Below are 27,847 nucleotides of genomic sequence, written 5' to 3'. Positions count from 1 at the left end.
AATTTAGACATCTGATACTGAAAGTGTCTAGTGTGGAGTGTGGTAATTATGGGGCTGGTTTGGTATGTGGATCTGGTCTTACAGGGGGTCTGGCCCAGGTTCTGGAATATTGTATATAAAGAGTCTGGTCGCAATGATTAAAGAGTGATAAATAATATCATATCAGCACGGTCTGTCCTTAGACCTGTAGGGCTCGTCACACATAGCCGCCCAATTCTATCAATTCAGGAAATTGTATCCTTGTCATAACTTTCACATATATAACTGAAGAAGGCTTGTTCTTAGCCAAAACGCGTTGTATTTTAGCAATTTATATAAACTGCTTTACTGGATATTATCACGCTTGCCGGAAGAAGCAAGTGTGGCGAGGTGCATTCATTGCTACGCGCGTCTGATGCACAACATAAAAACACAAGAAAAGGAGGGCACTGGGGACACAAAAACAACGGGAGGCCCTGGAACTAGTGAGAGCGGTAGGTGGGCACCTCCTAACCTCACCTGCAACTGTCCCTTGTCTTTTCACCAGTCCTTTTACAGTCTCTGCAACTGTCGCTGAACAGGAACTTGGAACAGAAGACCCTATAGTGACCCTGACTAGTGAGGGGCAGGTGGGGTTCACTAGACCTTACCGCTGCACTACAAACACACCAGGGAAGTAAAGACAAAGAGAGGGAAAATTTACAAACAAAACAATATAGCCTGAGCACAGGAACTAGACTAGCAGAACCTTCCTCAAAGGCAGCCAGGACACAAATAACTTTGTATCTTCAGCAGGGAATGCTGGGATACACCACTATTTAAAGCTGAAGGGTGTGACTACTTAGTGAGTGCAGCTGATCACTCAGTAAGGAACTGCTTTGGAAAAGCTGCAATAGCAAAACTGGAACTTAACCATTTCAATGCCAAGAGAAATGAGACCCATTTACATGAAGAAAGGCTCTGGTCCAAAAGCTGTCACTGGTCTCAACATGCAGGGAGACGATTGTGACAGATATCTGGGATTCTGATTCTCCCCTATTTCATCATATCATTTTCCATTGGAGATGGAGGGCGCCATCACCGGCCAACTTTCCTTATCACTATCACATAGAGCTGGTAACTGTTTGGGGTGGGGTGGTATTCTGATGTTTGCTATGAGGCCCAGCAATGTTGAGTTACACTGTGGTCCAAAAATCAGTTCTACAGTAAAGTCTACAGTCGCCAAAAATCATGTGACCCCCCCCCCCCCCCGCCACAAACCCACCCCCTCCCAATATTATCACAATCTTAGTCTCTGCAAGATAAGATAAAAGTGAAACAGTATCCGGGGGGGGGGGGGGGGGGGAATGTGGACTGTTGTAAATGGTGGTTTCTTATTAACAATTTACACCTAGACTCCTGAATCTGGAGCTGTCGTCAGTTCACTTTATGTTATGAGTATTACCTGGGTCATTATTTGCATTTTCGTCCTCGTCCTGGTCTAATGAATTAATGGTTTCCAATAAATATTGCAGACACTCCTTCTCTTCATCGGTGAGCCGACTGAAGAAATCTTCACCCTAAAAAGAAGACAACTTTACAGGACTAAATTGTGCTCCCATGTTAAGATAATATCTATAGAGTGGGCGGGCTTTTCTGGTGTGATGTCAGAGCTCGGCCAATCAGATTTCTCCTTGGCAGCTCCATCCTCCCTCTCAAAGAATGGAGAGTACTGCAGCTTCATCTCCCTCCTCCCCAAATGCAGATAATTGCTGCTAAACATCATTTTTGCAATTGAGTTTCATAGAAAAATGTTGCACCATTTGTGTCTTTGTTTCCCTGCAGCCTGTGGCCATAGATCAGCTGAGAAGAGCTCAGAAAATACAGGTAAGAGAGTAACATGCTCCTTTCATTCAATCTGATGGAGCTTGCTGATGGATTCTATGTCACAGACTATAGAAGGCAGTATTGATAATGACATCCAATTGTGTAAAATTGGTTTTAAGCCCCAAATACATGCATTTAAGTAGAAAAAAAATGGTTCCCAGAGGTACACTTCCCCTTTAAAGGTGTTATCCAGTATACTCACCTCTTGTCCCCCATGTGGATCCACTGTAGGACGCTCTGGTGGTCGACGCCAGCTCTAGATATGATGATAGCGCCGTCAGTCAGGATGTCACACGTGACATCCGGTTGGTGCACTCATCCCTTCCGGAGCCAGCGCCAACCAACATAGCGGCCTGGATCTACAAAAGTGACAAGAGGTGAGTATTCCTTAAATTTGGTAACACCCCTTTAATGCAAACATGAATGGTCTACTACCCTAGGTATGCATCTGATAGAAGCCCCCTAATGAGGAGGTATAGATGATGCAGCCGTCGTATCCAAGATTGGGGAATGGTTATTGGGGCTGGGGGAGTGATTATGGGGGTTGCCTTTTTAAAAAAATAAATAAATAAATAATAATAATAATAAATAAATAAAAAAAAAATGCATGAACCAATGAATAGTTGAATGAATTATGAGTCCCATAACTGTGATTTGGGCCCCTGGAGTTTCTGCACCTCTTTGTGCCCTCATATGTATGACCCCTCTCTGCACACAAACCTCCTGTCTTATATCCTTTGTCTACAATGACTATTTATAAAGTTATGTAAATGAAGGATTCAAATTTCTGGCTACATGGAAGATGAAAAGAAATTCTGTGGCTGATGCGCTAATCCCATGTAAGACCTCAGGTGAGCATGCTGGAAAATTCTGAAGTCTAGGAGAGATTCCTGTGTACAGTTTATCCATTGACCTCAATGATGACGTAGTATGCAGGGAGCTCCCCCTAGTGGTGGCTGCAGACAGGATCTTATATATCTCAGTATATAGGAAGCTCTCCTAGTGGTGGCTGCAGACAGAAGCTAATCCTGTATCTCTGTATACCGGGAGCTCCCCCTAGTGGTGGCTGCAGACAGGATCTTATATATCTCAGTATATAGGAAGCTCTCCTAGTGGTGGCTGCAGACAGAAGCTAAGCCTGTATCTCTGTATACCGGGAGCTCCCCCTAGTGGTGGCTGCAGACAGGATCTTATATATCTCAGTATATAGGAAGCTCTCCTAGTGGTGGCTGCAGACAGAAGCTAAGCCTGTATCTCTGTATACCGGGAGCTCCCCCTAGTGGTGGCTGCAGACAGGATCTTATATATCTCAGTATATAGGAAGCTCTCCTAGTGGTGGCTGCAGACAGAAGCTAATCCTGTATCTCTGTATACAGGGAGCTCCCCCTAGTGGTGGCTGCAGACAGAAGCTAATCCTGTATCTCTGTATACCGGGAGCTCCCCCTAGTGGTGGCTGCAGACAGGATCTTATATATCTCAGTATATAGGAAGCTCTCCTAGTGGTGGCTGCAGACAGAAGCTAATCCTGTATCTCTGTATACAGGGAGCTCCGCCTAGTGGTGGCTGCAGACAGAAGCTAATCCTGTACTCTGTATACCGGGAGCTCCCCCTAGAGGTGGCTGCAGACAGGATCCTATATATCTCAGTATATAGGAAGCTCTCCTAGTGGTGGCTGCAGACAGAAGCTAATCCTGTATCTCTGTATACAGGGAGCTCCCCCTAGTGGTGGCTGCAGACAGAAGCTAATCCTGTATCTCTGTATACCGGGAGCTCCCCCTAGTGGTGGCTGCAGACAAAAGCTAATCCTGTATCTCTGTGTACCGGTAGCTCCCCCTAGTGGTGGCTGCAGACAGGATCTTATCATAGATCTCTGTATAGAGGGAGCTCCCCTAGTGGTGGCTGCAGACAGAATATTATCATGTATCTCTGTATAGAGGGAGCTCCTTCTAGTGGTGGCTGCAGACAGAATGTTATGTATCTCTGTATACAGGGGGCGCCCCCTAGTGGTGACTATAGACAGTATCATTACATATATATCTGTACAGGGAGCTCCCCTAATGATGGCTGCAGGCAGACAGAATGCTCTCATTTAGGAGTATTCCAATCTCATAAAGTGGTGGTATAATGCTGAGATATGTGATCATATTATGCTTGTTGGGGGTCTGACTTCCTGAGAATGAAGGGGAAGCAGTGCTGCTGTAAGGCTGTGCCCCTTCATTGTTTATTTTCCTCCTCAGCATCCCCGGACACCCAACTATACCAAAAACTGCAGGGGGACTCCATTCACTTCACCATCTCGTCCCTTATAATGTCCCAATATGGGCACTTCAAGGAAAATACCAATAGGAGGCACTCAAAATGACCAAAACCTTGGTGGAACCCCAAAATACCCCAGTATAAGTCAATATCTTATCCCTAGCCGTGGCTGCCAACGTGGGCAGAGCCTTGGACAGTTTGGGTCTAGGATCTTTGCTTGCTGCCAGTGAATAGAAACATTCTTGTTTACATACGAATGCAAATTTATCTTGATGGACTCCTACCATGATTATATGAAATATTTGAACCTCAATGAACCACAATCCTCTCTAGATGACTCTCATCATCTTCATCTTACCTCTAGATTACTCTCATCATCCATATCCTTGGTCTTCCCATCTGGCGCCTCCATCTTGCCGAGATCTGTGCCGACCTTATTGGTGAGAACGCTCCGTGTCGTCTCTTACGACCTACCGGGAACACCTGCAGATGAGACAAAGCATTGTGTGTAGACACAGGACACACCTCGGGCTTTATGCCGGCGCTATATGTCAGCGCAGAGCACAATGGCACTGTTTTCAATGACAATACTAGTCGTGTTTACATGGCCGGCTCACGTGCTGCACTGTACACACATGATGCTGTGGTCCCCTGTGTGCACTACGTGTTGTTTGATTCATACGTGCTGCAACTTCGGCAGTGAACGCAGGACTACAAAGCACCCATAGATGATGCAGTGGTTGTAACATGACCGGTCTCCTTTGAAGACCAGGCTCAGGTGTGCAAACATGGTGGACACGAACGGCCATAACAATACCATCGTATGAATCCCCATTTCCAACCTCTTGGACATGGACATCCAAGTTAGTAAAGGGGCTGTCCACTACTTCTTTGGATAGGCCATCAAGGTCTGACCGGCCGGAATCCGACACCACGCACCACCACCAACCAGCTGCCGGCAGCAGTAGGTAGGCGGAATGCCAAGCTCCGCCATTGCTCCGTCTTCTGATAGTGGCCGGGTACTGCACATCTGCCTCCTATTGATTAGAATGGGAAGCTGATGTCTAGTACCCGGCAGCGGCCACTATCAGAAGATGGAGCAGTGCCGGAGCTAAGCATTTCTGGCTGCCTGCTGACGCCGTCGGGACCGCAAACATCTGATTGGCAGGGGTGCGGGTTGTCTGATCCTGGGCTATCAGACATTGATGACCTATCCGAAGGAAAAGTAGTGGACAACCTCTTTAAACTCAGGTAGACTCAGGTGCCAGCTGTATAACACAGATGCCACCTGTGTTGCATGGAGCAGGCACAGCTCCTGAGCAGATCATCCATGGCCGAATAGACCCTTCTATCCAGTGGGTTCTGGCACCAAGTGCTGGGCATATTTTGACAAACAGTATATATAGAGGGTATAAGGCTCTGTTCACACTGGCATCATTCATGGGTTCCATGATACAAAAGTACAAGATGGAGCAGGGAGCTCCCCCTAGTGGTGACTACAGAGAGATCAAACCTGAGCCAAGTGCCTGGAACAAAGTTTTTAAACTTTTCTACTTTTACTCTTGTTTTATAATCCAGGACGGTGCTCTATTACTTCAGAATTAAAGGGGGTTGTCTGGCATCAGGAAAACATAGCCACCTTGTCTCCAAAACAACAGGGTGCATAAGGTTCTGCAGCTCGGCTCCATTCACTTCAATAGAGTTAAAACCCAATCCATGGACAGGTGAGGAACTGTTTTCTGTGAGAACCTTCCATGTTTTCCTTATTCCAGACAACCCATCTGACTGCGCTTTGCTCTTATTGTCGGATGGGTACATTGAGATGAGTCCTACACCTACTTGATCAACAGTGAGACAAAGGCACAAAGAGCGCAGTGTTCTGGCTGACGGAGGATATCGGAGAAGTGGGCAGCGGCGGTTCAATCGCAGGTGACTCCTCCACAGTAGCTTTATGTGACGTTATTTCCCAGGATCTGAGCCGATGGGACAAACAATGGGTTATTTCGGAGGAAAGCTGCTTGGCTGACCTTCACATTGTGGGTAATGGATTCTCATGGCTGGTATGTGCCGCCTGGCACTCGCTGTCACCCTGCACAGCAGACAACGCTTATTCCTGGTCTTCATGAAGGCGCCATCATACAATGTTTTGGAACTGGAGCCTCCATATATCCGAGCTTATGCTCTACCAAAAATCTGCAAATCTGATCTCACCCATTATGCCCCAATCCTCTTGGCTTGGCCTAACCACGGTGCAGGGACTTAAAAGCCCTTAAAGGGGTTGTCTAACCACAAGGATAATACCCATCTTACTATTTCCCCACCACTACTGGTCAGAGGCTTCCCTGGTACACCTCCAAGTGCTGCAGCATAGGTTACCACCGCGGACAGGGCAAGTATTGTGCCCCCATAAAACAAATAATGCCCCCCGAGTGCACTCTTTAGAAAGTATTAACGCCCACTTAATGATGCCAATTTTTTGCAAAAAAATCCAAAACAGTGTATACTCAACTATTTTGAGTGGCCGGTCCTCTTCGTCATGGACACAGACGTCCGGCATAGACACAATGCAGTGACGTCATGGCGTTGCCTGTGTCGGTAGGCTGACATATTGTGGGCCAAAAAATAACTGCCTAAAAGATGAAGAGTGTTGGGGTAGACTATGGTTGTACCGTCTGTATTGGCATAATACCTTTTGTTTTTATTTTGCACTCCTAGGCATTTTGCGCCCAAGGCAGTCGCATGCTGTGTCGCTGCCTGTTCTTGTTTACCAGGTTCCAGTAATGACCGTGACCGCTGCTGCTAATCATTGTCTACAGAGGAGAACTCAGAAGTGTAAATACAAATTGATTGGCTGCGGCCGTCACGCCCAGACTGGCCGCGGCCGTCACGCCCAGACTGGCCGAGGCCGTCACGCCCAGACTGGCCGAGGCCGTCACGCCCAGACTGGCCGAGGCCGTCACGCGCAGACTGGCCGAGGCCGTCACGCGCAGACTGGCCGAGGCCGTCACGCGCAGACTGGCCGAGGCCGTCACGCGCAGACTGGCCGAGGCCGTCACGCGCAGACTGGCCGAGGCCGTCACGCGCAGACTGGCCGAGGCCGTCACGCGCAGACTGGCCGAGGCCGTCACCCGCAGACTGGCCGAGGCCGTCACCCGCAGACTGGCCGAGGCCGTCACGCGCAGACTGGCCGAGGCCGTCACCCCCAGACTGGCCGAGGCCTTCACACCCAGACTGGCCGAGGCCGTCACCCCCAGACTGGCCCCGACCCACACATCCAGACTGGCCGAGGCCGTCACACCCAGACTGGCCGAGGCCGTCACGCGCAGACTGGCCGAGGCCGTCACACCCAGACTGGCCCCGACCCACACATCCAGACTGGCCGAGGCCGTCACGCCCAGACTGGCCGAGGCCGTCACGCCCAGACTGGCCGAGGCCGTCACGCCCAGACTGGCCGAGGCCGTCACGCCCAGACTGGCCGAGGCCGTCACGCCCAGACTGGCCGAGGCCGTCACCCCCAGACTGGCCGAGGCCGTCACGCCCAGACTGGCCGAGGCCGTCACCCCCAGACTGGCCGAGGCCGTCACCCCCAGACTGGCCGAGGCCTTCACACCCAGACTGGCCGAGTCCGTCACACCCAGACTGGCCCCGACCCACACATCCAGACTGGCCGAGGCCGTCACACCCAGACTGGCCGAGGCCGTCACGCCCAGACTGGCCGAGGCCGTCACGCCCAGACTGGCCCCGACCGTCACGCCCAGACTGGCCCCGACCCACACATCCAGACTGGCCGAGGCCGTCACGCCCAGACTGGCCGAGGCCGTCACGCCCAGACTGGCCGAGGCCGTCACGCGCAGACTGGCCGAGGCCGTCACGCGCAGACTGGCCGAGGCCGTCACGCGCAGACTGGCCGAGGCCGTCACGCGCAGACTGGCCGAGGCCGTCACGCGCAGACTGGCCGAGGCCGTCACGCGCAGACTGGCCGAGGCCGTCACGCGCAGACTGGCCGAGGCCGTCACGCCCAGACTGGCCGAGGCCGTCACGCCCAGACTGGCCGAGGCCGTCACGCCCAGACTGGCCGAGGCCGTCACGCCCAGACTGGCCGAGGCCGTCACGCCCAGACTGGCCCCGATCCACACCTCCAGACTGGCTCCGACCCACACATCCAGACTGGCTCCGACCCACACATCCAGACTGGCTCCGACCCACACATCCAGACTGGCTCCGACCCACACATTCAGACTGGCTCCGACCCACACATCCAGACTGGCTCCGACCCACACATCCATAATGGCCGCGGCCGAGAAACCCAGACTGGCCGCGGCCGACACATCCAGACTGCCCACGGCAGACACATCCAGACTGCCCACGGCAGACACATCCAGACTGGCAGCAGAGATCTTAGTTAACGTGATGATTTTAACACATAGTTGAATGGAAAGTTGCTAATCTTTTTATTGTACAATGAAGTTTTTACCTAGAGCGACTCTTTATCTAAAACTGGAAACACCCGAAATGCAAATACTTTACTGCCGTCATATTCTATAACCTTAGAGATAAGGGACCATATGGTGCCGGTAGGGACTCACCCACGTCCATATTGTAGGGATTAGTTATAGGAAACCTCTCTCTAGCTGTTCTCGGAGCCCGTGGGTTCACATACCAGGGGGCAAAGAAAGCAAATATGAAGGCAAACAGCAGAGAGAGCAAAGTAAATTTTCCGTCACTGTGTCAAGGTACAAACACCGGTGCCAACAGGAAAGGGGCGAAGAACGACGCATTGCGCAAAACTTTATTTATATCCAGCGCCGATGGACGGAAGAGACGAGCGTGATGGACGCACAAAGCTTACATTACATCATGTACAGGGGGACGCACCGGAGCCCCCAATGTCCTACAGGGACTCTCCTGGTTGTTAAACACGCTAATACATTCTTAGGATAGACCATCAATATTAGATAATTTTATATACTGCCCAGGTTATACCAGCATGCTCCATACTGCTGTATACAAGAAGATGTATAACTTATACCAGCTGCACATATATAATTATATACAGAAAATGCCCAGGTTATACCAGCTGTACATATATAATTATATACCGAAAATACCCAGGTTATACCGGCTGTACATATATAATAATATACAGGAGATGCCCAGGTTATACCAGCTGTGCATATATAATTATATACAGAAGATACCCAGCTTATATCATCTGTTTATATATAATTATATACAGGAGATGCCCAGGTTATGCCAGCTGCACATATATAATTATATACAGGAGATGCCCAGGTTATGCCAGCTGTACATATATAATTATATACAGGAGATGCCCAGGTTATACCAGCTGTACATGTATAATTATATACAGGAGATGCTCAAGTTATACCAGCTGTACATATATAATTATATACAGGAGATGCCCAGGTTATACCGGCTGTACATATATAATTATATACAGGAGATGCCCAGGTTATGCCAGCTGCACATATATAATAATATACAGGAGATGCCCAGGTTATACCGGCTGTACATATATAATTATATACAGAAGATACCCAGGTTATACCAGCTGTACATATAGAATTATATACAGAAGATACCCAGGTTATACCGGCTGTACATATATAATTATATACAGGAGATGCCCAGGTTATGCCAGCTGCACATATATAATAATATACAGGAGATGCCCAGGTTATACCGGCTGTACATATATAATTATATACCGGAGATGCCCAGGTTATACCAGCTGTACATATATAATTATATACAGGAGATGCCCAGGTTATACCAGCTGTACATATATAATTATATACAGGAGATGCCCAGGTTATACCGGCTGTACATATATAATTATATACAGGAGATGCTCAAGTTATACCAGCTGTACATATATAATTATATACAGGAGATGCCCAGGTTATACCGGCTGTACATATATAATTATATACAGGAGATGCCCAGGTTATGCCAGCTGCACATATATAATAATATACAGGAGATGCCCAGGTTATACCGGCTGTACATATATAATTATATACAGAAGATACCCAGGTTATACCAGCTGTACATATATAATTATATACAGGAGATGCCCAGGTTATACCAGCTGTACATATATTATATACAGGAGATGCCCAGGTTATACCGGCTGTACATATATAATTATATACAGAAGATGCCCAGGTTATACCAGCTGTACATATATTATATACAGGAGATGCCCAGGTTATACCGGCTTTACATATATAATTATATACAGAAGATGCCCAGGTTATACCAGCTGTACATATATTATATACAGGAGATGCCCAGGTTATACTGGCTTTACATATATAATTATATACAGAAGATGCCCAGGTTATACCAGCTGTACATATATAATTATATACAGAAGATGCCCAGGTTATACCAGCTGTACATATATAATTATATACAGGAGATGCCCAGGTTATACCAGCTGTACATATATTATATACAGGAGATGCCCAGGTTATACTGGCTGTACATATATAATTATATACAGAAGATGCCCAGGTTATACCAGCTGTACATATATTATAGACAGGAGATGTCCAGGTTATACCGGCTTTACATATATAATTATATACAGGAGATGCCCAGGTTATACCGGCTGTACATATATAATTATATACAGAAGATGCCCAGGTTATACCAGCTGTACATATATTATATACAGGAGATGCCCAGGTTATACCAGCTGTACATATATTATATACAGGAGATGCCCAGGTTATACCGGCTGTACATATATAGTTATATACAGGAGATGCCCAGGTTATACCGGCTGTACATATATAGTTATATACAGGAGATGCCCAGGTTATACCGGCTGTACATATATAATTATATACAGGAGATGCCCAGGTTATACCAGCTGTACATATATAATTATATACAGGAGATGCCCAGGTTATACCAGCTGTACATATATAATTATTTACAGGAGATGCCCAGGTTATACCGGCTGTACATATATAGTTATATACAGGAGATGCCCAGGTTATACCGGCTGTACATATATTATATACAGGAGATGCCCAGGTTATACCAGCTGTACATATATAATTATATACAGGAGATGCCCAGGTTATACCGGCTGTACATATATAGTTATATACAGGAGATGCCCAGGTTATACCGGCTGTACATATATAGTTATATACAGGAGATGCCCAGGTTATACCGGCTGTACATATATAGTTATATACAGGAGATGCCCAGGTTATACCGGCTGTACATGCGGATACCAGTCTTGGTCCATAGAGTCAGCTCTCCATAGCCCTGATATAAGTCTCCGGTTATTTTCACAGAGTCTATGGAAAGTTCTTCAGGTCGGACGCTATGAACCAGAACTGGTATCGATGTCAGGAGTTCCCCAGCCTTAGAGGAGGGGGCATATTCCCTAATAATGAGGTTGTGCCTGCATGAGCAGGAGATTGGCCCTTTAGTGTGCGCGGGGGAAGCGGGGGGGGGGGGGGGGGGTCGGAACGGTGACATCAGGGACCATTCCACTAGTGGACCCACAATGTCTATGAGCCCCTGCAGAACTAGGGCCCTATAGCTATAGACCTGGAAGAATTGATTTTTGGGTTTCCCGAAAGAACACAAAGACATACATTCCTTATAGACATCATCCATCACCTGTAGGCTCTCATGTAATAACAACATATACATGCGGTGTGCCCAGGAGGACAAGTTGTTGCCCTTTCTCCCTTGTTGTTGCTCAGTACCTACCGTCAGTATCAGTATCGCTGCCCTCCATGCACCTCCGGCATTCTGCAATGTTCCAGCCTTCCCTGCACGTCTCCTTCTCCCTCAACTGGAGCCGCTCTCCTCTGTTTCCAGACCCCGGGGATGGACGCTCGCCACCGACGGACCCTTTTGTCTCGGGATCCGAGAAGAAAAACAACACAGCAACTGTATCTAGAAGCAGAGGACGTGTCCTCCTGTGGCTACGGCGCCGTCATGTTGCCCTTCAGCCCGTCCAACCTGCGACTTTTAGAATTGTAGAGTAACTTTTATGCAAATAAAACTGCAGACAACGAAGAATTGTGCAAACAGAGGCGTTCCCTGCCCCATGCCCGCGGCTCGGCACGCCCCGAACACACAGGTGTATGCAAACTAAGGACGTGTCCCTGCCTCAACACAAAGTATCAGTGTCTGAAAAGATACAGCATAACAACACGGGAACAATAAAAGTAACTTTGTAAAAAAGAGGGAAAGTCCAAAATTCTGTACGGATTCATTGTCTAGAGCTCTGACCCTTCTGCAAAGAGGAAGAGATAGATGAGGGTCAATAAATACATAAATAGTTATATAAGTTGGAAAAAGACCTAAGTCCATCAAGTTCAACCTTTTTCCACTAATTATACCTTTACTTATTGTTAAACTGCATTTCTCAACAGCACCCTGTTTCCCCTCAGTGCTGCAGACCCCTCTCTCCTCCTGTATGCTACTGTCATGGTGTGGACTAGGGAAAGGTCCGGCGTGGGGCCAAACACTCAACTAAACAGGGGTAACACCACAACAAACAAGGGGAATACCAGGGACACTTTAACAATGGTGGACCCTTCACTTACCTGCCGCTGTACCCTGCACTCCTAGCTATTCCCTATATAGGTTCCTCACCTGTCGCCGAGCAGGAACCTGAAGCCCTGAGATGACCCTACAATAGTCCCTGGCTAGTGATTGGGCAGGTGAAGGACGCTAGCCCCATCGCAGCACTGAAACAACACACTAGGAAAGGAAGCATAAGAGGGAAGAAGGACATGTCCTACACTTACCTGCCTCTGTACCCTGCACTCGTAACTAATCCCTATACAGGTTCCTCACCTGTCGCCGAGCAGGAAACTGAAGCCCTGAGATGACCCTACAATAGTCCCTGGCTAGTGAGTGGGCAAGTGAAGGACGCTAGCCCCACCGCTGAACTGAAACAATACACCCAGAAAGGAAGACAGACAGGGGGAAAACACTACAACAGACTGCTGCAGTCAGAACCAAGACGGTAGCCACACCAGCAACTCAGCAAAGGGTTTCAGCAGCTCCTTCCTCCTCCAAGACCAAAATACAAATGAATCAGGAATAACCGGCACCCCCTGCTGGTAGCAGAAGGTATATAAAGGGACTGGTAGTGGTCCAAACTGGACACATCTGATCAGAAATCTGAGGCTGCTGGAAAGCAAACTGGCATTAACCTTCTCTTACCCAAAGGAAAGAAAACTACATTTAAATAGCGGAGTCTAACCAGGTAAAGTGAGACTCAGACCCAGAACCTGTCACTAATCTGTTATAGCAGAGAGACGACCGTGACAGCTACAGACTAGCTCATGAATATTCATCAAGTGTAGAATTCACCATATACCTCTGTGTACTCCCTGCTCCTGTACAGAACTCTACCTGACCAATTTTATCATCTGCCATGTGCATCACTATGGCTGCCTGTGCAGTTTTAAATCAGTAGCTGGTTGTAGCAGAGCTTAAATCTCTTGTACTTCTCCCCAACAAAGCTTTTAATTACTGGGCAGTGCAGAGCTGAGCTGTGTTTGTTGCCTGCTGCTGAAAGATCTGTCTGGTGAACATATAAATGTTATTCTTTTGATGCATATGGCAAAGGATTATCTTCTGCCATATGCTTCAACAAAGCAACATTTGTAGCTTTACATTATTGATCTACTTGTGTCTCAGCTCTGCACTGTCTACTTATTACAAATTCTATTTGGAGGATTGCTGGAGAGATGAACTCTACTAGAAACCAGCTAACAATGATGTAAAACACACTGGTAGCAGATATAGATTACATTAGATAAAATAGGCTAGGAAGGATAGAGTGGATACAGGCAGAGCGGAGCTGTGCTGGAAGGAGGTAGCTGAGGCTGTACTGCGCAGGATCAACCAGGATCATTGGACCTACAGCAGGATGGATCGAATTGCAACTAGAAGGTAAATGAACCCAGGTGGGACATCCTTTAGGGCAGGGGTGGGGAACCTCCGGCCCGCGGGCCGTATACGGCCCGTGACGACTTTTTATGCGGCCCCCGAGCACATTCCCGGGGACCATTGTGCTTTGGTGGCAGCCGCGCTTTTCCCGGCTGCCGGCCCTTTAAATCCCACTGCCTTATGCCCTGTGGGTAGATGCTAGAATGTACGGGCTCTCTCCAGATCCTGACTTCCAGGACCTGACTGCAGCCCATACATTCTAGGCTTATCCCCGGCCTGTGTGCTCTGGTGGGCGGAAGCAGCACGCTGCGATAAAGTCACACAGAAGAGCTGCAGCAGGTTTACCAGCCTCCCGAACCTGCTGTGTGTGTGTGTGACTCTCCCTCCCCCTCACTGCGAGTACTCAACCCATCGCTGCCCCCCCCCCGCTCAGTGCTGTGTACCCCCTCTGTGAGGTAAATCCGGAGATATGACGATAAATCATGACATTCAAGTCATGTCAGGAAGCCCTCTCCTGGTGTCACTACCCCCTTCCCCCCACACAACTGGTTTAGCAACAAACTCCATGGCCATGTCCTGTGATATGGAAATTAGGTGGCTTTGGGACAATGGACACAGGATGACTCCCTGCCGTCACCCTGTAGTAGGAGCTGCTATCTAATTAGCAAGGCTCTGGAAATAGCCAGACAGAACGACTCCAGTAAAAAATGGTTCATATCTCGCAAGCCATATTTCCGATAAATATGGCAACCATAAAAATGGTGTCTCCGCATGTGGACGATGCCGGCACCCCCTTTTTATGGGAGCAGGACATTGGGAAATGCCCCAGGCGTGATATCAGCCAATGGGGAACTGGCAGACAGGTCATGAGTCCCCTCGTTCTGTAGCTAAATTCATAACTGTCACAATGAGAGCATTGGCGTCCGCCTACGACGCTCCCAGGCAAAGTTATGGCCCATATTCCATGTTGTGAATTTGTCCATAACTCCAGCCAGGGGTGGAGCAGTGCTCCCTGTGAGGTCACTAAGGTAGGAGGGGACCTGGATTGGCCCAGGTTGATAACCCTGCTTCGGCCATTTTCCAGTGTTCTTCTGCTCGGGGGCCTGGTTGGGAAAGACCTGGAGAGGGAGTTCCTGGAAACCTGGTCTACAGCGCCCCCCTGTGGCCAGACACACAAGGTAACTGATGTAATTGTATGCCTGTTTGTAACCCATGCTTTATCTGTAACTGTACTCTGACATATGTATATTCTGTAGATTCCCTATTGTATATATTGTAGTTTCTAGTGTGCCTTAGGCGATTAAATTATATAATTAATCTTGGGCTGTTCTGTTATCTCGATCTTGAATCCCACGTCTGTGTGTTCGGCTAATAGTTACCGTAAATCGGTTGGTGGCAGCGAGTTGTGCCAAGGATTATTGTGGGGAGGCCAGTGAGATCCGGGAAGATATTATATATTCCGCCCGCGGAGGTCGGGGGAATATATACCCTACTCTCACCGGGGACCCTTCAATAATCGGCATAAGTAGTATAGCGGCCTCCTTGCTTATTGTCGGGCAATTCCATAATTGGCCTGACTATAAGAGGGGCGCTAGAGAGCGCGTCACGTGCTCTGTCTGTCGGTCGGGAGGTATAAAGGAGGGTTGACTCCTGCTTGTTACCCCCCGATTGTGACGTACTGGTAGCCAGCGCGGGGGATTTCTGAGTGACCCCCCGGTGGTACCTGACATATTGGTGGCAAGCGGTGGGATCGAGATAATAGTGTGTGTGAGTGTGAGACCCATACTCCCAGACACTAAAGACTGCCTGCAGCAGCTGTGGCTGCTGGGGTCTTCAGACTAGCTCAACACTAGAGTGTCAGAGTGCAGATACTGTAAGGTGTGTGGAGGCATCAGGTGTCAGTTCTGTGTCAGTGACCAAAAGTCTGCAAGAATGGCTGAGAGCACCAGGAGCAAAGCCAAAGGAATGGCCGATGCTAAGGCCAGAGACGATGAGGAGGTTGTCCACGAGTCCTCCAGGAGCTCGACGCCAGAAAACAGCTCTGCAGAGGACATTGCACAACCGGGCACTGCTGGACAAGATGAGGAGCAGCTCGCCCAAGGGTCCTCAACGAGCCAGACGCCAGCCCTCCGCTCTGCAATGGACAGTGAAGCACCAGGCTCCGCAGCGGGCCGCAGATCACCACGTGCCATTCCACCGAGCCTGGGAGGCTCGGATAGCCTTCTTCAAATGGCTATGGCCCTACGCCAGGCTGGAGACCGGGAGGGCTACAAGGAACTCATGGCCGAGCGTGAGCGGCAAGCAGCGCGTGAAGAGCGCCAGGCAGAGCGTAACTACCAGCTGCAGCTAGCTCAGCTCCGGCCCTCATCAGCCACCCGTGACCTTCCAGACACCAAACTTCCAAAGGTCCGTGTTGAGGACTTCCCAGTGCTGGAGAAGGATGGAGACTTGGACTCTTTCTTGACTGCTTTTGAACGGACTTTGCTTGCAGCATCATCTGAACAAGGACCAGTGGGCCAAATACCTGACCCCCCGTTTAAGGGGTAAGGCCCTGGATATCCTTGGGGACTTGCCTGCTGAGGCGGATCAGGGCTACGACACCATCAAGCGGGCCCTGATCCAACAGTACAACCTCACCCCGGAGTCCTACCGCAAGAAGTTCCGGAGCCTACAGAAGGGACCAAAGGACTCCTGGGCTGACCACCGGCGGGCACTTGCCCGAGCTGCCGACCACTGGACCCAAGGCCTGCAGCTTTCCACCGGACCGGAGATCCTGGACTTGTTCATCACGGAGCAACTCTTGTGGAACTGCCCTGAGGATCTCCGCCAGTTCATCCGAGACCAGAAGCCAAAGGGGTCCACGGCTACAGCTGCCCTTGCCGATGACTACACCAACAACCGGGCTCCTGAAGCCAGGAGAGCAGCCACCAGCAGCACCTGGAGAGGGGGTAAGATGAACTCTGCGACTGCCCCACCTGCCCCTAGACTGCAGGGGGTGTCCCCCTCAACTCCCCTCTCCAGGCCCGTGGCAGAGCCAAGACGGTGCCACCAGTGCAACCTACCTGGACACTTCAAGGCCATGTGCCCTCAGCGTCCCAAGGCCCCGGCTCCGTCCCCGTCCCAAGGGCCGCCCAAAGTGTATTGTGTGGGTGGGGGTGGTGGTAGGTCCCTGGACAGCTTCCAACCTGTCACCGTCGGCCGGTCTGTGACCATAGGACTGCGAGACAGCGCCTCGGAGGTGACTCTGGTGCGGCCTGAGATGGTGTCCCCCCAAGACTTGATCCCTGGAAAAACCCTCGCTGTCTCCGGGATTGGAGGCATTGACCCGGCGCTGCCTGTTGCTGACATTTATGTGGACTGGGGCGCAGGGCGAGGGGTGAGGGAGGTGGGGGTAACTGATCGGATCCCTGCAAACGTGCTACTTGGGACAGATTTGGGGCAAATAACCTCCCAGTTTGGCCCCGCCCCAAAGGCTGAACCTTCAGCCAGTGCTGACGTGCCTCCGGACAATGTTAATGTGTTATCTATGAATGATGTAAGGGAGTGAACTCTGATATTTCTGCTTGCACAGACACCATAGACACACACGCAGCTGCAGCTGTGACAGGGGAGGGGGTCAGAGAAAGGTGTGACAATGCCTCTACAAGTAACCAGCCTGTGAGCTGGGATCTGCTGCCCTCTGCAGGGATAAGCAGAGAGCAGGGTGCTGCAGGGGGAGGACCAGTGTGTGGGGTGGGGGCTACCACAGCAAATGTGGGGTCCCCAGAGATTTCACAGCGGGGTTCTGTTGCTGCAGGGGGGGAACAGGCAGGTGAGATTGGGGCCGGTCCAGGAGCGGAAGTGCTCCCAGGTAAGATCTCGGTGCAGGGTTCCCCCACAACCGGGGTGTCAGGAAGCCAGGTAGGTCTGCCTGAACCGGCGACTTGGTCAGGAACGGAGGAGGAGCAGGCACGACCCACGGTCGCAGCGGCTGTGGCCGCTGTCACCCGCAGTGGGAGTGCTGGAAGCCAAGGGGCCTCCCGGAGGTCCGATAGCTCTTCCCCTTCTGACCAAGTGGCAGCCGAGTCAGGTGGAGGCCAGGACACAGGTCCCGGGGTACTGACCGAAGATGTGACAGTCTCGTCGATTCTGGCCACATCTGGTCAGGGGTTTCAGGCAGCGTTAGAAGCTGACGACAGCCTGAAAGCTCTAAAGGAGCAGGCGGCACAGCCTCCCTCGGACTCGGACCCGGAGCGAGTGGTCTGGGACCAAGGACGGCTGTACCGGGCCACGGTCCAGCAGGGTTCACCGGAGGCGTGGCCCAGGGACCGACAGTTGGTGGTACCCTATCCGTTCCGGACGGAGTTGTTGCGGATCGCACATGAGATTCCGATGGCCGGACACCTAGGGATCGCTAAGACCAAGGCCAGGTTAAACCGGCATTTCTACTGGCCAAAAATGGGGGCCGATGTGGCTGCCTACTGCCGTTCGTGTGAAACCTGTCAGAGAGTGGGGAAGGCGGGGCCACACCCCAAAGCCCCACTGGTATCTCTGCCAATCATCGATGAGCCTTTCAGGAGGGTGGCTGTGGATCTGGTCGGCCCGCTGGCCATCCCCAGCAGCTCCGGGAAACGCTTCATACTGACGGTAGTGGACTATGCCACCCGGTACCCAGAAGCAGTGGCCTTGTCGTCCATTCGGGCTGACAAGGTGGCCACCGCATTGCTGGAGATTTTCTCCCGAGTGGGTTTTCCCCAGGAAATGCTCACTGACCGGGGGACCCAATTCATGTCCCAGCTGATGGAGGCCCTCTGTAAGCAAGTCCAGGTGCGACATCTGGTGGCCAGCCCGTACCATCCACAGACTAATGGCCTGTGCGAGCGGTTCAATGGCACCTTAAAGCAGATGCTTAAGATGTTGGTCGACTCCCATGGGCGTGACTGGGAGCGGTATCTCCCACACCTGTTATTTGCTTACCGGGAGGTTCCACAGGCCTCAACAGGATTCTCACCGTTTGAGCTCCTGTACGGGCGACGTGTGCGGGGCCCCCTGGCTCTGGTGAAAGAGGCTTGGGAAGGGGATTTGGCCACCCCTGGAGTGTCGGTTATCGAGTATGTCATGCGCTTCCGGGACAAAATGCAGGCCTTGACGCAACTGGTACACGACAATATGGCTCAAGCCCAGGCTGATCAGAAGCGTTGGTACGACCAGAACGCTTGTGAGAGGACCTACCAAGTGGGTCAAGAGGTGTGGGTACTGGTCCCCGTACCACAGGACAAGCTTCAGGCAGCCTGGGAAGGCCCATACCTCGTGTACCAGCAGCTCAACCCTGTGACGTACCTGGTCACCCTGGACCCTGCCCGTGGAAGGCGGAAGCCCTTCCATGTGAACATGATGAAGGCACATCATGAGCGGGAGGCATGTGCACTCCCTGTGTGCAACCTGCCCGAGGAGGGAGAAGCGGAAACCCTCTTGGATATGCTAGCCCAGGTTAGGGCAGGCGGATCCATTGAGGATGTGGAGGTTGGCCACCAGCTCTTGGAGGACCAACGGTCCCAGCTGTGGGCCACCCTACACCCCTTCCGGGGGTTGTTTACCAACCAGCCCGGAAGGACTGACTTGGCTGTCCATCACGTGGACACTGGGGATCATCCCCCGATCCGGCGTTCAGCATATCGGGTCTCCCTGGAGGTGCAGCAACACATGCGCCAGGAGATTGACGAGATGCTGAAGCTGGGGGTGATCCAGGCATCCAACAGCGCTTGGGCCTCGCCTGTAGTCCTCGTCCCTAAGAAGGACCGAACCACTCGGTTCTGCGTGGACTACAGGGGGCTCAATGCGGTCACGGTCGCCGATGCGTACCCAATGCCACGCATCGATGACCTGCTCGATCAGTTGGCCGGGGCTCAGTACCTGACCATCATGGATCTGAGCCGGGGATATTGGCAGATCCCCCTGACTCGCAAGGCCAGGGAACGCTCTGCCTTTATTACCCCATTTGGACTGTACGAGTCCACGGTGATGCCATTCGGGATGAGGAATGCCCCTGCCACTTTCCAGCGGATGGTCAACACCCTGCTCAAGGGACTTGAAGGGTACGCGGCCGCGTACCTAGATGACATTGCCGTCTTCAGTCCCACCTGGGAGGACCACCTAGAGCATCTAGCACAGGTGCTCAGGCGGATCCACCGGGCAGGTTTGACCATCAAGCCGGGAAAGTGTCAGCTGGCCATGAGCGAGGTCCAGTACCTCGGTCACCGGGTAGGTGGGGGAACGCTGAAGCCCGAGCCTGAGAAAGTGGAGGCCATCGCATCCTGGCCCACCCCCAGGACCAAGAAGCAGGTGATGTCCTTCTTGGGGACCGCTGGGTACTATAGGAGGTTTGTTCCATGCTATAGTAGCCTGGCAAAGCCCCTGACGGACCTCACCAAGAAGAAGCTGCCCTCTGCAGTCGATTGGACAATGGACTGCGAGACAGCCTTCCGGGCCCTAAAGGACGCCCTGTCCAGCCCGCCCGTGCTACAGGCAGCCGACTTCACGCGGCCGTTTGTAGTACAGACCGACGCCAGTGACTTCGGCCTCGGTGCGGTGCTCAGCCAGGTGGACTCTGCGAGCCAAGAGCACCCAGTCTTGTACCTGAGCAGGAAGCTGTTACCAAGGGAAGTTGCCTATTCCACGATGGAGAAGGAGTGCCTGGCCATAGTGTGGGCCCTGCAGCGTCTGCAACCCTATCTATACGGGCGCCACTTCATCGTGGAGACGGACCACAATCCCCTCAGCTGGTTGCACACCGTCTCTGGGACGAATGGGCGATTGTTGCGATGGAGCCTTGCGCTCCAGCAATACAACTTCACCATTCGCCACAAAAGGGGCCGTGACCACGGTAACGCAGACGGGCTGTCCCGACAAGGAGAGGTCGCGGACGGGCGCACGGGGGAACACCGGAGTGTGCTGCCCCCTAGCGCCCTCAAAAGGGGGGAGGTGTGAGGTAAATCCGGAGATATGACGATAAATCATGACATTCAAGTCATGTCAGGAAGCCCTCTCCTGGTGTCACTACCCCCTTCCCCCCACACAACTGGTTTAGCAACAAACTCCATGGCCATGTCCTGTGATATGGAAATTAGGTGGCTTTGGGACAATGGACACAGGATGACTCCCTGCCGTCACCCTGTAGTAGGAGCTGCTATCTAATTAGCAAGGCTCTGGAAATAGCCAGACAGAACGACTCCAGTAAAAAATGGTTCATATCTCGCAAGCCATATTTCCGATAAATATGGCAACCATAAAAATGGTGTCTCCGCATGTGGACGATGCCGGCACCCCCTTTTTATGGGAGCAGGACATTGGGAAATGCCCCAGGCGTGATATCAGCCAATGGGGAACTGGCAGACAGGTCATGAGTCCCCTCGTTCTGTAGCTAAATTCATAACTGTCACAATGAGAGCATTGGCGTCCGCCTACGACGCTCCCAGGCAAAGTTATGGCCCATATTCCATGTTGTGAATTTGTCCATAACTCCAGCCAGGGGTGGAGCAGTGCTCCCTGTGAGGTCACTAAGGTAGGAGGGGACCTGGATTGGCCCAGGTTGATAACCCTGCTTCGGCCATTTTCCAGTGTTCTTCTGCTCGGGGGCCTGGTTGGGAAAGACCTGGAGAGGGAGTTCCTGGAAACCTGGTCTACAGCGCCCCCCTGTGGCCAGACACACAAGGTAACTGATGTAATTGTATGCCTGTTTGTAACCCATGCTTTATCTGTAACTGTACTCTGACATATGTATATTCTGTAGATTCCCTATTGTATATATTGTAGTTTCTAGTGTGCCTTAGGCGATTAAATTATATAATTAATCTTGGGCTGTTCTGTTATCTCGATCTTGAATCCCACGTCTGTGTGTTCGGCTAATAGTTACCGTAAATCGGTTGGTGGCAGCGAGTTGTGCCAAGGATTATTGTGGGGAGGCCAGTGAGATCCGGGAAGATATTATATATTCCGCCCGCGGAGGTCGGGGGAATATATACCCTACTCTCACCGGGGACCCTTCAATAATCGGCATAAGTAGTATAGCGGCCTCCTTGCTTATTGTCGGGCAATTCCATAATTGGCCTGACTATAAGAGGGGCGCTAGAGAGCGCGTCACGTGCTCTGTCTGTCGGTCGGGAGGTATAAAGGAGGGTTGACTCCTGCTTGTTACCCCCCGATTGTGACGTACTGGTAGCCAGCGCGGGGGATTTCTGAGTGACCCCCCGGTGGTACCTGACACCCTCGTACTGTGTGTACCCCCCAATACTGTATGTACCCCCTCGTGCTGTATACCCCCTCGTGCTGTATGTACCCCCCAATGCTGTGTGTACCCCCTAGTGCAGTGTGTACCCCCTAGTGCAGTGTGTACCCCCTAGTGCAGTGTGTACCCCCTAGTGCAGTGTGTACCCCCTAATGCTGTGTGTACCCCTTAATGCTGTGTACCCCCTCGTGCTGTGTACCCCCTCGTGCTGTGTACCCCCTCGTGCTGTGTACCCCCTCGTGCTGTGTGTACCCCCTCATGCTGTGTACCTCCTAGTACAGTGTGTACCCCCCAGTGCTGTATGTACCCCCCAATGCTGTGTGTACCCCCTCGTGCTGTATGTACCCCCTAGTGCAGTGTGTACCCCCTAGTACAGTGAGTACCCCCTAGTACAGTGAGTACCCCCTAATGCTGTGTACCCCTTAATGCTGTGTGTACCCCCTTGTGCTGTGTACCCCCTCGTGCTGTGTGTACCCCCCAATGCTGTGTGTACCCCCTAGTGCAGTGTGTACCCCCTAGTGCAGTGAGTACCCCCTAGTGCAGTGAGTACCCCCTAGTACTGTGTACCCCCTAGTACTGTGTACCCCCTAGTGCTGTGTACCCCCTAGTGCTGTGTACCCCCTCGTGCTGTGTGTACCCCCTCGTGCTGTGTGTACCCCCTCGTGCTGTGTGTACCCCCTCGTGCTGTGTGTACCCCCTCGTGCTGTGTACCTCCTAGTACAGTGTGTACCCCCCAGTGCTGTGTACCCCCAGGTGCTGTGTGTACCCCCTAGTGCTGTGTGTACCCCCTAGTGCTGTGTACACCCCAGTGCTGTGTACCCCCTCAGCGCGGTGTAACCCCTCACTGCTGTCTGTACCCCCTGGGTGATGTCTATGCCCCCCCACCAGTGCTGTCCGCACCACCTAATGCTGTCCATGCTGCCACCAGTGCTGTCCATGCCACGGTGAGTGCTGCCTGTGCCCCCCTTATGCTGTCCATGCTCCCCAGTGCTGTGTGCCACCCCTCAGTGCTCTTAACTCGCTACTGCTGTCTGTACCCTCCCACTGCTTTCTATGCTCCCCAGTCCGTGCTCTCCTGTTGATGTCTATGTTCCCCCAGACCTGTCTGTCTCCCTAGTGTTGCCACCCAGTGCAGTCCGTGCTGCCACCCAGTGCAGTCCGTGCTGCCACCCAGTGCAGTGCGTGCTGCCACCCAGTGCTGTGCGTGTCCCCAGTCATGTCTGTGCCACCGCCAGGGCTGTCCATGCCCCCTACTGATGTATATGCCCCAGCCCCTCCTGTGATGTATATGCCCCAGCCCCTCCTGTGATGTGTACTTCCAGTGTCTCCTGTAATTTATGCGCCCTGGCCCCTCCTGTGATGTGTATGCCCCCAGCATCTCCAGACAGAGACAAACCTGGAAAAGCAGCTGTGAGAAACAAGATGATCAATATCACCGAACATCACAATCGCACCAAAGAGAAGCAGCTCCGGCCACCACAATAGGGGTGAGTTAATTAATCGTTTGACCAAATATAGCAGGGTTATTTTTCAGGTTGATAATGTTGTGCGGCCCCCAAAGGTTAGTAGGAAATTCCAAATGGCCCCCGGCAGTAAAAAGGTTCCCCACCCCTGCTTTAGGGGGTGATATGCGCAAAATGGGGTAGATTTGAAAATTAATTATATTGGAAAAAAATATTAATTACATATGTATCTATATATATAATTGCCTTATTCTGTCTGTCTTGCTCCAAAATCGTGTCGCCGTGACAGTTTCATTACAGTGACAACTGTCGGATTGGCCGCTGGGCTCGGCCTGGCCCCGCCCCCCACGGATTGGCTGCTCGCCTCGGCCTGGCCTCGCCCCCCGCATGGATTAGCCGCTCGCCCCGGCCCTCCGCACGCATCGCCCGCTCCAGCGTACACCGGCTCCCGGTACACATGTGCAGGAAGCCGGCATACGCTGACGCCTCGCCCGCTCATCCCCGCTCCAGCGTACACCGCTCCCGGTACACATGTGCAGGGAGCCAGCATACGCTGACGCCTCGCCCGCTCAGCCCCGCTCCAGCGTACACCGGCTCCCGGTACACATGTGCAGGGAGCCGGCATACGCTGACGCCTCGCCCGCTCAGCCCCGCCCCCGTCACACGTTGCCACACTCGGACCCGCCCCCAGCATGGGGGATGGAGCACGATGGGGGGTGTGCAGCATGGAGGATGGAGCACGATGGGGGTGTGTGTAGCATGGAGGATGGAGCACGATGGGGGGTGCGCAGCATGGGGCATGGAGCACGATGGGGGGTGTGCAGCCTGGAGGATGGAGCACGATGGGGGGTGTGCAGCATGGAGCATGGAGCACGATGGGGGGTGCGCAGCATGGGAGATGTAGCACGATGGGGGGAGCGCAGCATGGGGGATGGAGCACGATGGGGGGTGCGCAGCATGGGGGATGGAGTACAATAGGGGGTGCGCAACATGGGGGATGGAGTACAATAGGGGGTGCGCAGCATGGGGGATGGAGCACGATGGGGGGAGCACAGCATGGGGGATGGAGCACGATGGGGGGTGCGCAGCATGGGGGATGGAGTACAATAGGGGGTGCGCAGCATGGGGGATGGAGCATGATGGGGGGTGTGCAGCATGGGGGATGAAGCACGATGGGGGTGCGCAGCATGGGAGATGGAGCACGATGGGGGGTGCGCAGCATGGGAGATGTAGCACGATGGGGGGAGCGCAGCATGGGGGATGGAGCACGATGGGGGGTGCGCAGCATGGGGGATGGAGTACAATAGGGGGTGCGCTGCATGGGGGATGGAGTACAATAGGGGGTGCGCAGCATGGGGGATGGAGCACGATGGGGGGAGCGCAGCATGGGGGATGGAGCACGATGGGGGGTGCGCAGCATGGGGGATGGAGTACAATATGGGGTGCGCAGCATGGGGGATGGAGCATGATGGGTGGTGTGCAGCATGGGGGATGAAGCACGATGGGGGTGCGCGGCATGGGAGATGGAGCATGATGGGGGGTGCGCAGCATGGGGGATGGAACACGATGGGAGGTGCGCAGCATGGGGGATGGAGCACGATGAGGGGTGCACACCTCCCCCCAAAACACACACACACACACCGCCACACGCGCACCGCACAACACACCACACACACGCTGGGAACCACAAACACCGCCCTACACAGACACCCACACACACACACACACACACAGACAATGCCGCACACACAACACCCAACACACAAACACCGCGGCATACATAAATATACGCACATACCGCGCAACACACACACTGCACAAAACATACCTCCCCCCAAAACACACACACGCAGTCCACACCCACACAAACTGCGCAACACACACACAACGCTACAGACACACAGCGCTCCACAAACAACGCAACACACAAACAACACCGCTCTCACCCCCCGCCACACCCAGACAACACCCAGATCATGTACAGCGCCCTACACAAACACTTGGTAACTACACACAACAACATCTATATATATATATATATAACAACATACATTAACTACACAATACGTAAATTCTAGAATACCCGATGCGTAGAATCGGGCCACCTTCTAGTATTATTTATTATAAGACCACATTGTGAGTTTATGAATAACCGTTTACACTCAGTAATAAAACAGTATGCAGGTTGTTTCCTCTAGCACACTCAATTCAGAATGGGGAAGAGGCCAAGCATGTATACTCCATTCAGAAGAGTCTGAGCATGCGCCGGCCATTCACAATGTAGCAGAAGACGAGCATGTGCACTCCATTCAGAATGGGACTTGAAGCTGAGCATGTGCACTCCATCAAGAATAGGGCAGAGGTGGAATATGTGCAATCCATCAAGAATGGGGCAGAGGAGGACCATGTGCACTGCATTCACAATGGGACTTGAGGCTGAGCATGTGCACTCCATTAAAGGGAACCTGTCATCAGAAATTTAGCTATAAACCTAAAAGTTCCCCCCTCTGCAGCTCCTGGGCTGCATTCTAGGAAGCTTCCTATAGTTTTTGTGGCCCCTTTTATTCCAAAAGAAATACTTTACAAACTTGTACCTTTTCGTATGCAAATTTCTTAAATCTTCCATGGAGGCGGGCTGCCTGATGTACATTGCTGTCCTCCTGCCGATTTACGCCGCCCCCGAACGCTGAATTTCAAACCTCAGGACGCCGCCCCTGGGCGCCCGTGGTCCCGCGCATGCGCTGTGCTACTGTAGCGGTGCCGTGCACGTGTGACCGCTAGTGACGCTTTGCGCGGGCACGAGGTTATGGGCGGCGCTGTGAGTGTCATCAGCAAGTGCCGCCCATAACCTCGTGACCGCACTTTCGCCTATTCCTCCAGCGTTCTGCGCAAACGCTCGCTGGCCAGATGACCGGACGTCACCTCCTTCCCATCCTGCTCAGCAGCAGGAAATAGATGGGAGGAGCGGACGGAGCAGTCGGTGCCCGCGCAAAAGCGTCACCAGCGGTCACACATGCACGCAGTGCACGGCACCGCTACAGTAGCACAGCGCATGCGCGGGACCACGGGCGCCCAGGGGCGGCGTCCTGAGGTTTGAAATTCAGCGTTCGGGGGCGGCATAAATCGGCAGGAGGACAGCAACGTTCATCAGGCAGCCCGCCCCCATGGAAGATTTAAGAAATTTGCATACGAAAAGGTACAAGTTTGTAAAGTATTTATTTTGGAATAAAAGGGGCCACAAAAACTATAGGAAGCTTCCTAGAATGCAGCCCAGGAGTTGCAGAGGGGGGAACTTTTAGGTTTATAGCTAAATTTCTGATGACAGGTTCACTTTAAGAATGGGGCAGAGGTGGAGCATGTGCATTTCATTCACAACACTGCAGAGGCCGAGCATGTGCATTCCATTCAGAACCGAACAGAGGCTGAGTATGTGAACTCCATTCACAATGGGGCAGAGGCCGAGCATGTCCACTCCATTGAGAATGGGTCAGAGGCCGAGCATGTGCATTCCATTCAGGACAGAGCAGAGATTAGGCATGTGCACTCCATTGAGAATGGGGCAGAGGACGAGCATGTGCACTCCATTCACAATGGGGCAGAGGACGAGCATGTGCACTCCATTCACAATGGGGCAGAGGACGAGCATGTGCACTCCATTCACAATGGGGCAGAGGACGAGCATGTGCACTCCATTCACAATGGGGCAGAGGACGTGCATGTCCACTCCATTGAGAATGGGGCAGAGGCTGAGCATATGCACTCCAGTTAAATTTGGGCTGCAAAACCCTGTTCTCGGTATCTCTGGGGTCCCAGTGGTCAGACATCCAGTAATGAGCAACTTATCTCTGATACTATGAATAGGAAATAACTTTTTTTTTATTTTGGGATTAACCCTTTAAAGGGACTCTGTCAGCAGATTTCTGCAATGTAATCTGGAGACCACATGCTGCAAGAGTTAAAACAGAGACTCCAGCACTGCCTGTCTTATCTCGCAGTTGTTTTTTGTTTACCTGCTATGTTAATTTAAGCCTCTCATCTTTCTCATTAGTGGGTCTCA

General features: G+C 52.0%; 1 protein-coding gene across 2 annotated transcripts in view; it reads right to left on the bottom strand.

The window, feature by feature from the left end:
- The window catches only part of LOC142249129 (uncharacterized), a 43,634-nt gene that overhangs the window by 12,393 nt on the left and 3,394 nt on the right, over positions 1-27,847 (bottom strand). Inside the window, exons 2-4 of one of the 2 annotated variants that reach the window (XM_075320727.1) lie at positions 11,863-12,117; positions 4,460-4,584; positions 1,424-1,538 (exon numbers count right to left, since the gene is read on the bottom strand). In XM_075320727.1, coding sequence (XP_075176842.1) covers positions 1,424-1,538; positions 4,460-4,513 — 169 coding nt within the window. In that variant the 5' untranslated portion in view covers positions 4,514-4,584; positions 11,863-12,117. The remainder of the gene's footprint in view (positions 1-1,423; positions 1,539-4,459; positions 4,585-11,862; positions 12,118-27,847) is intronic. The other variant, XM_075320728.1, reaches the window with a different exon arrangement.

This window comes from Anomaloglossus baeobatrachus, chromosome 8 (genome assembly GCF_048569485.1).
Source record: "Anomaloglossus baeobatrachus isolate aAnoBae1 chromosome 8, aAnoBae1.hap1, whole genome shotgun sequence".
In the NCBI taxonomy this organism is placed as follows: domain Eukaryota; kingdom Metazoa; phylum Chordata; class Amphibia; order Anura; family Aromobatidae; genus Anomaloglossus; species Anomaloglossus baeobatrachus.
The sequence above is the reverse complement of the archived record's forward strand: the minus strand, read 5'-3'. Positions and strand labels throughout refer to the sequence as shown.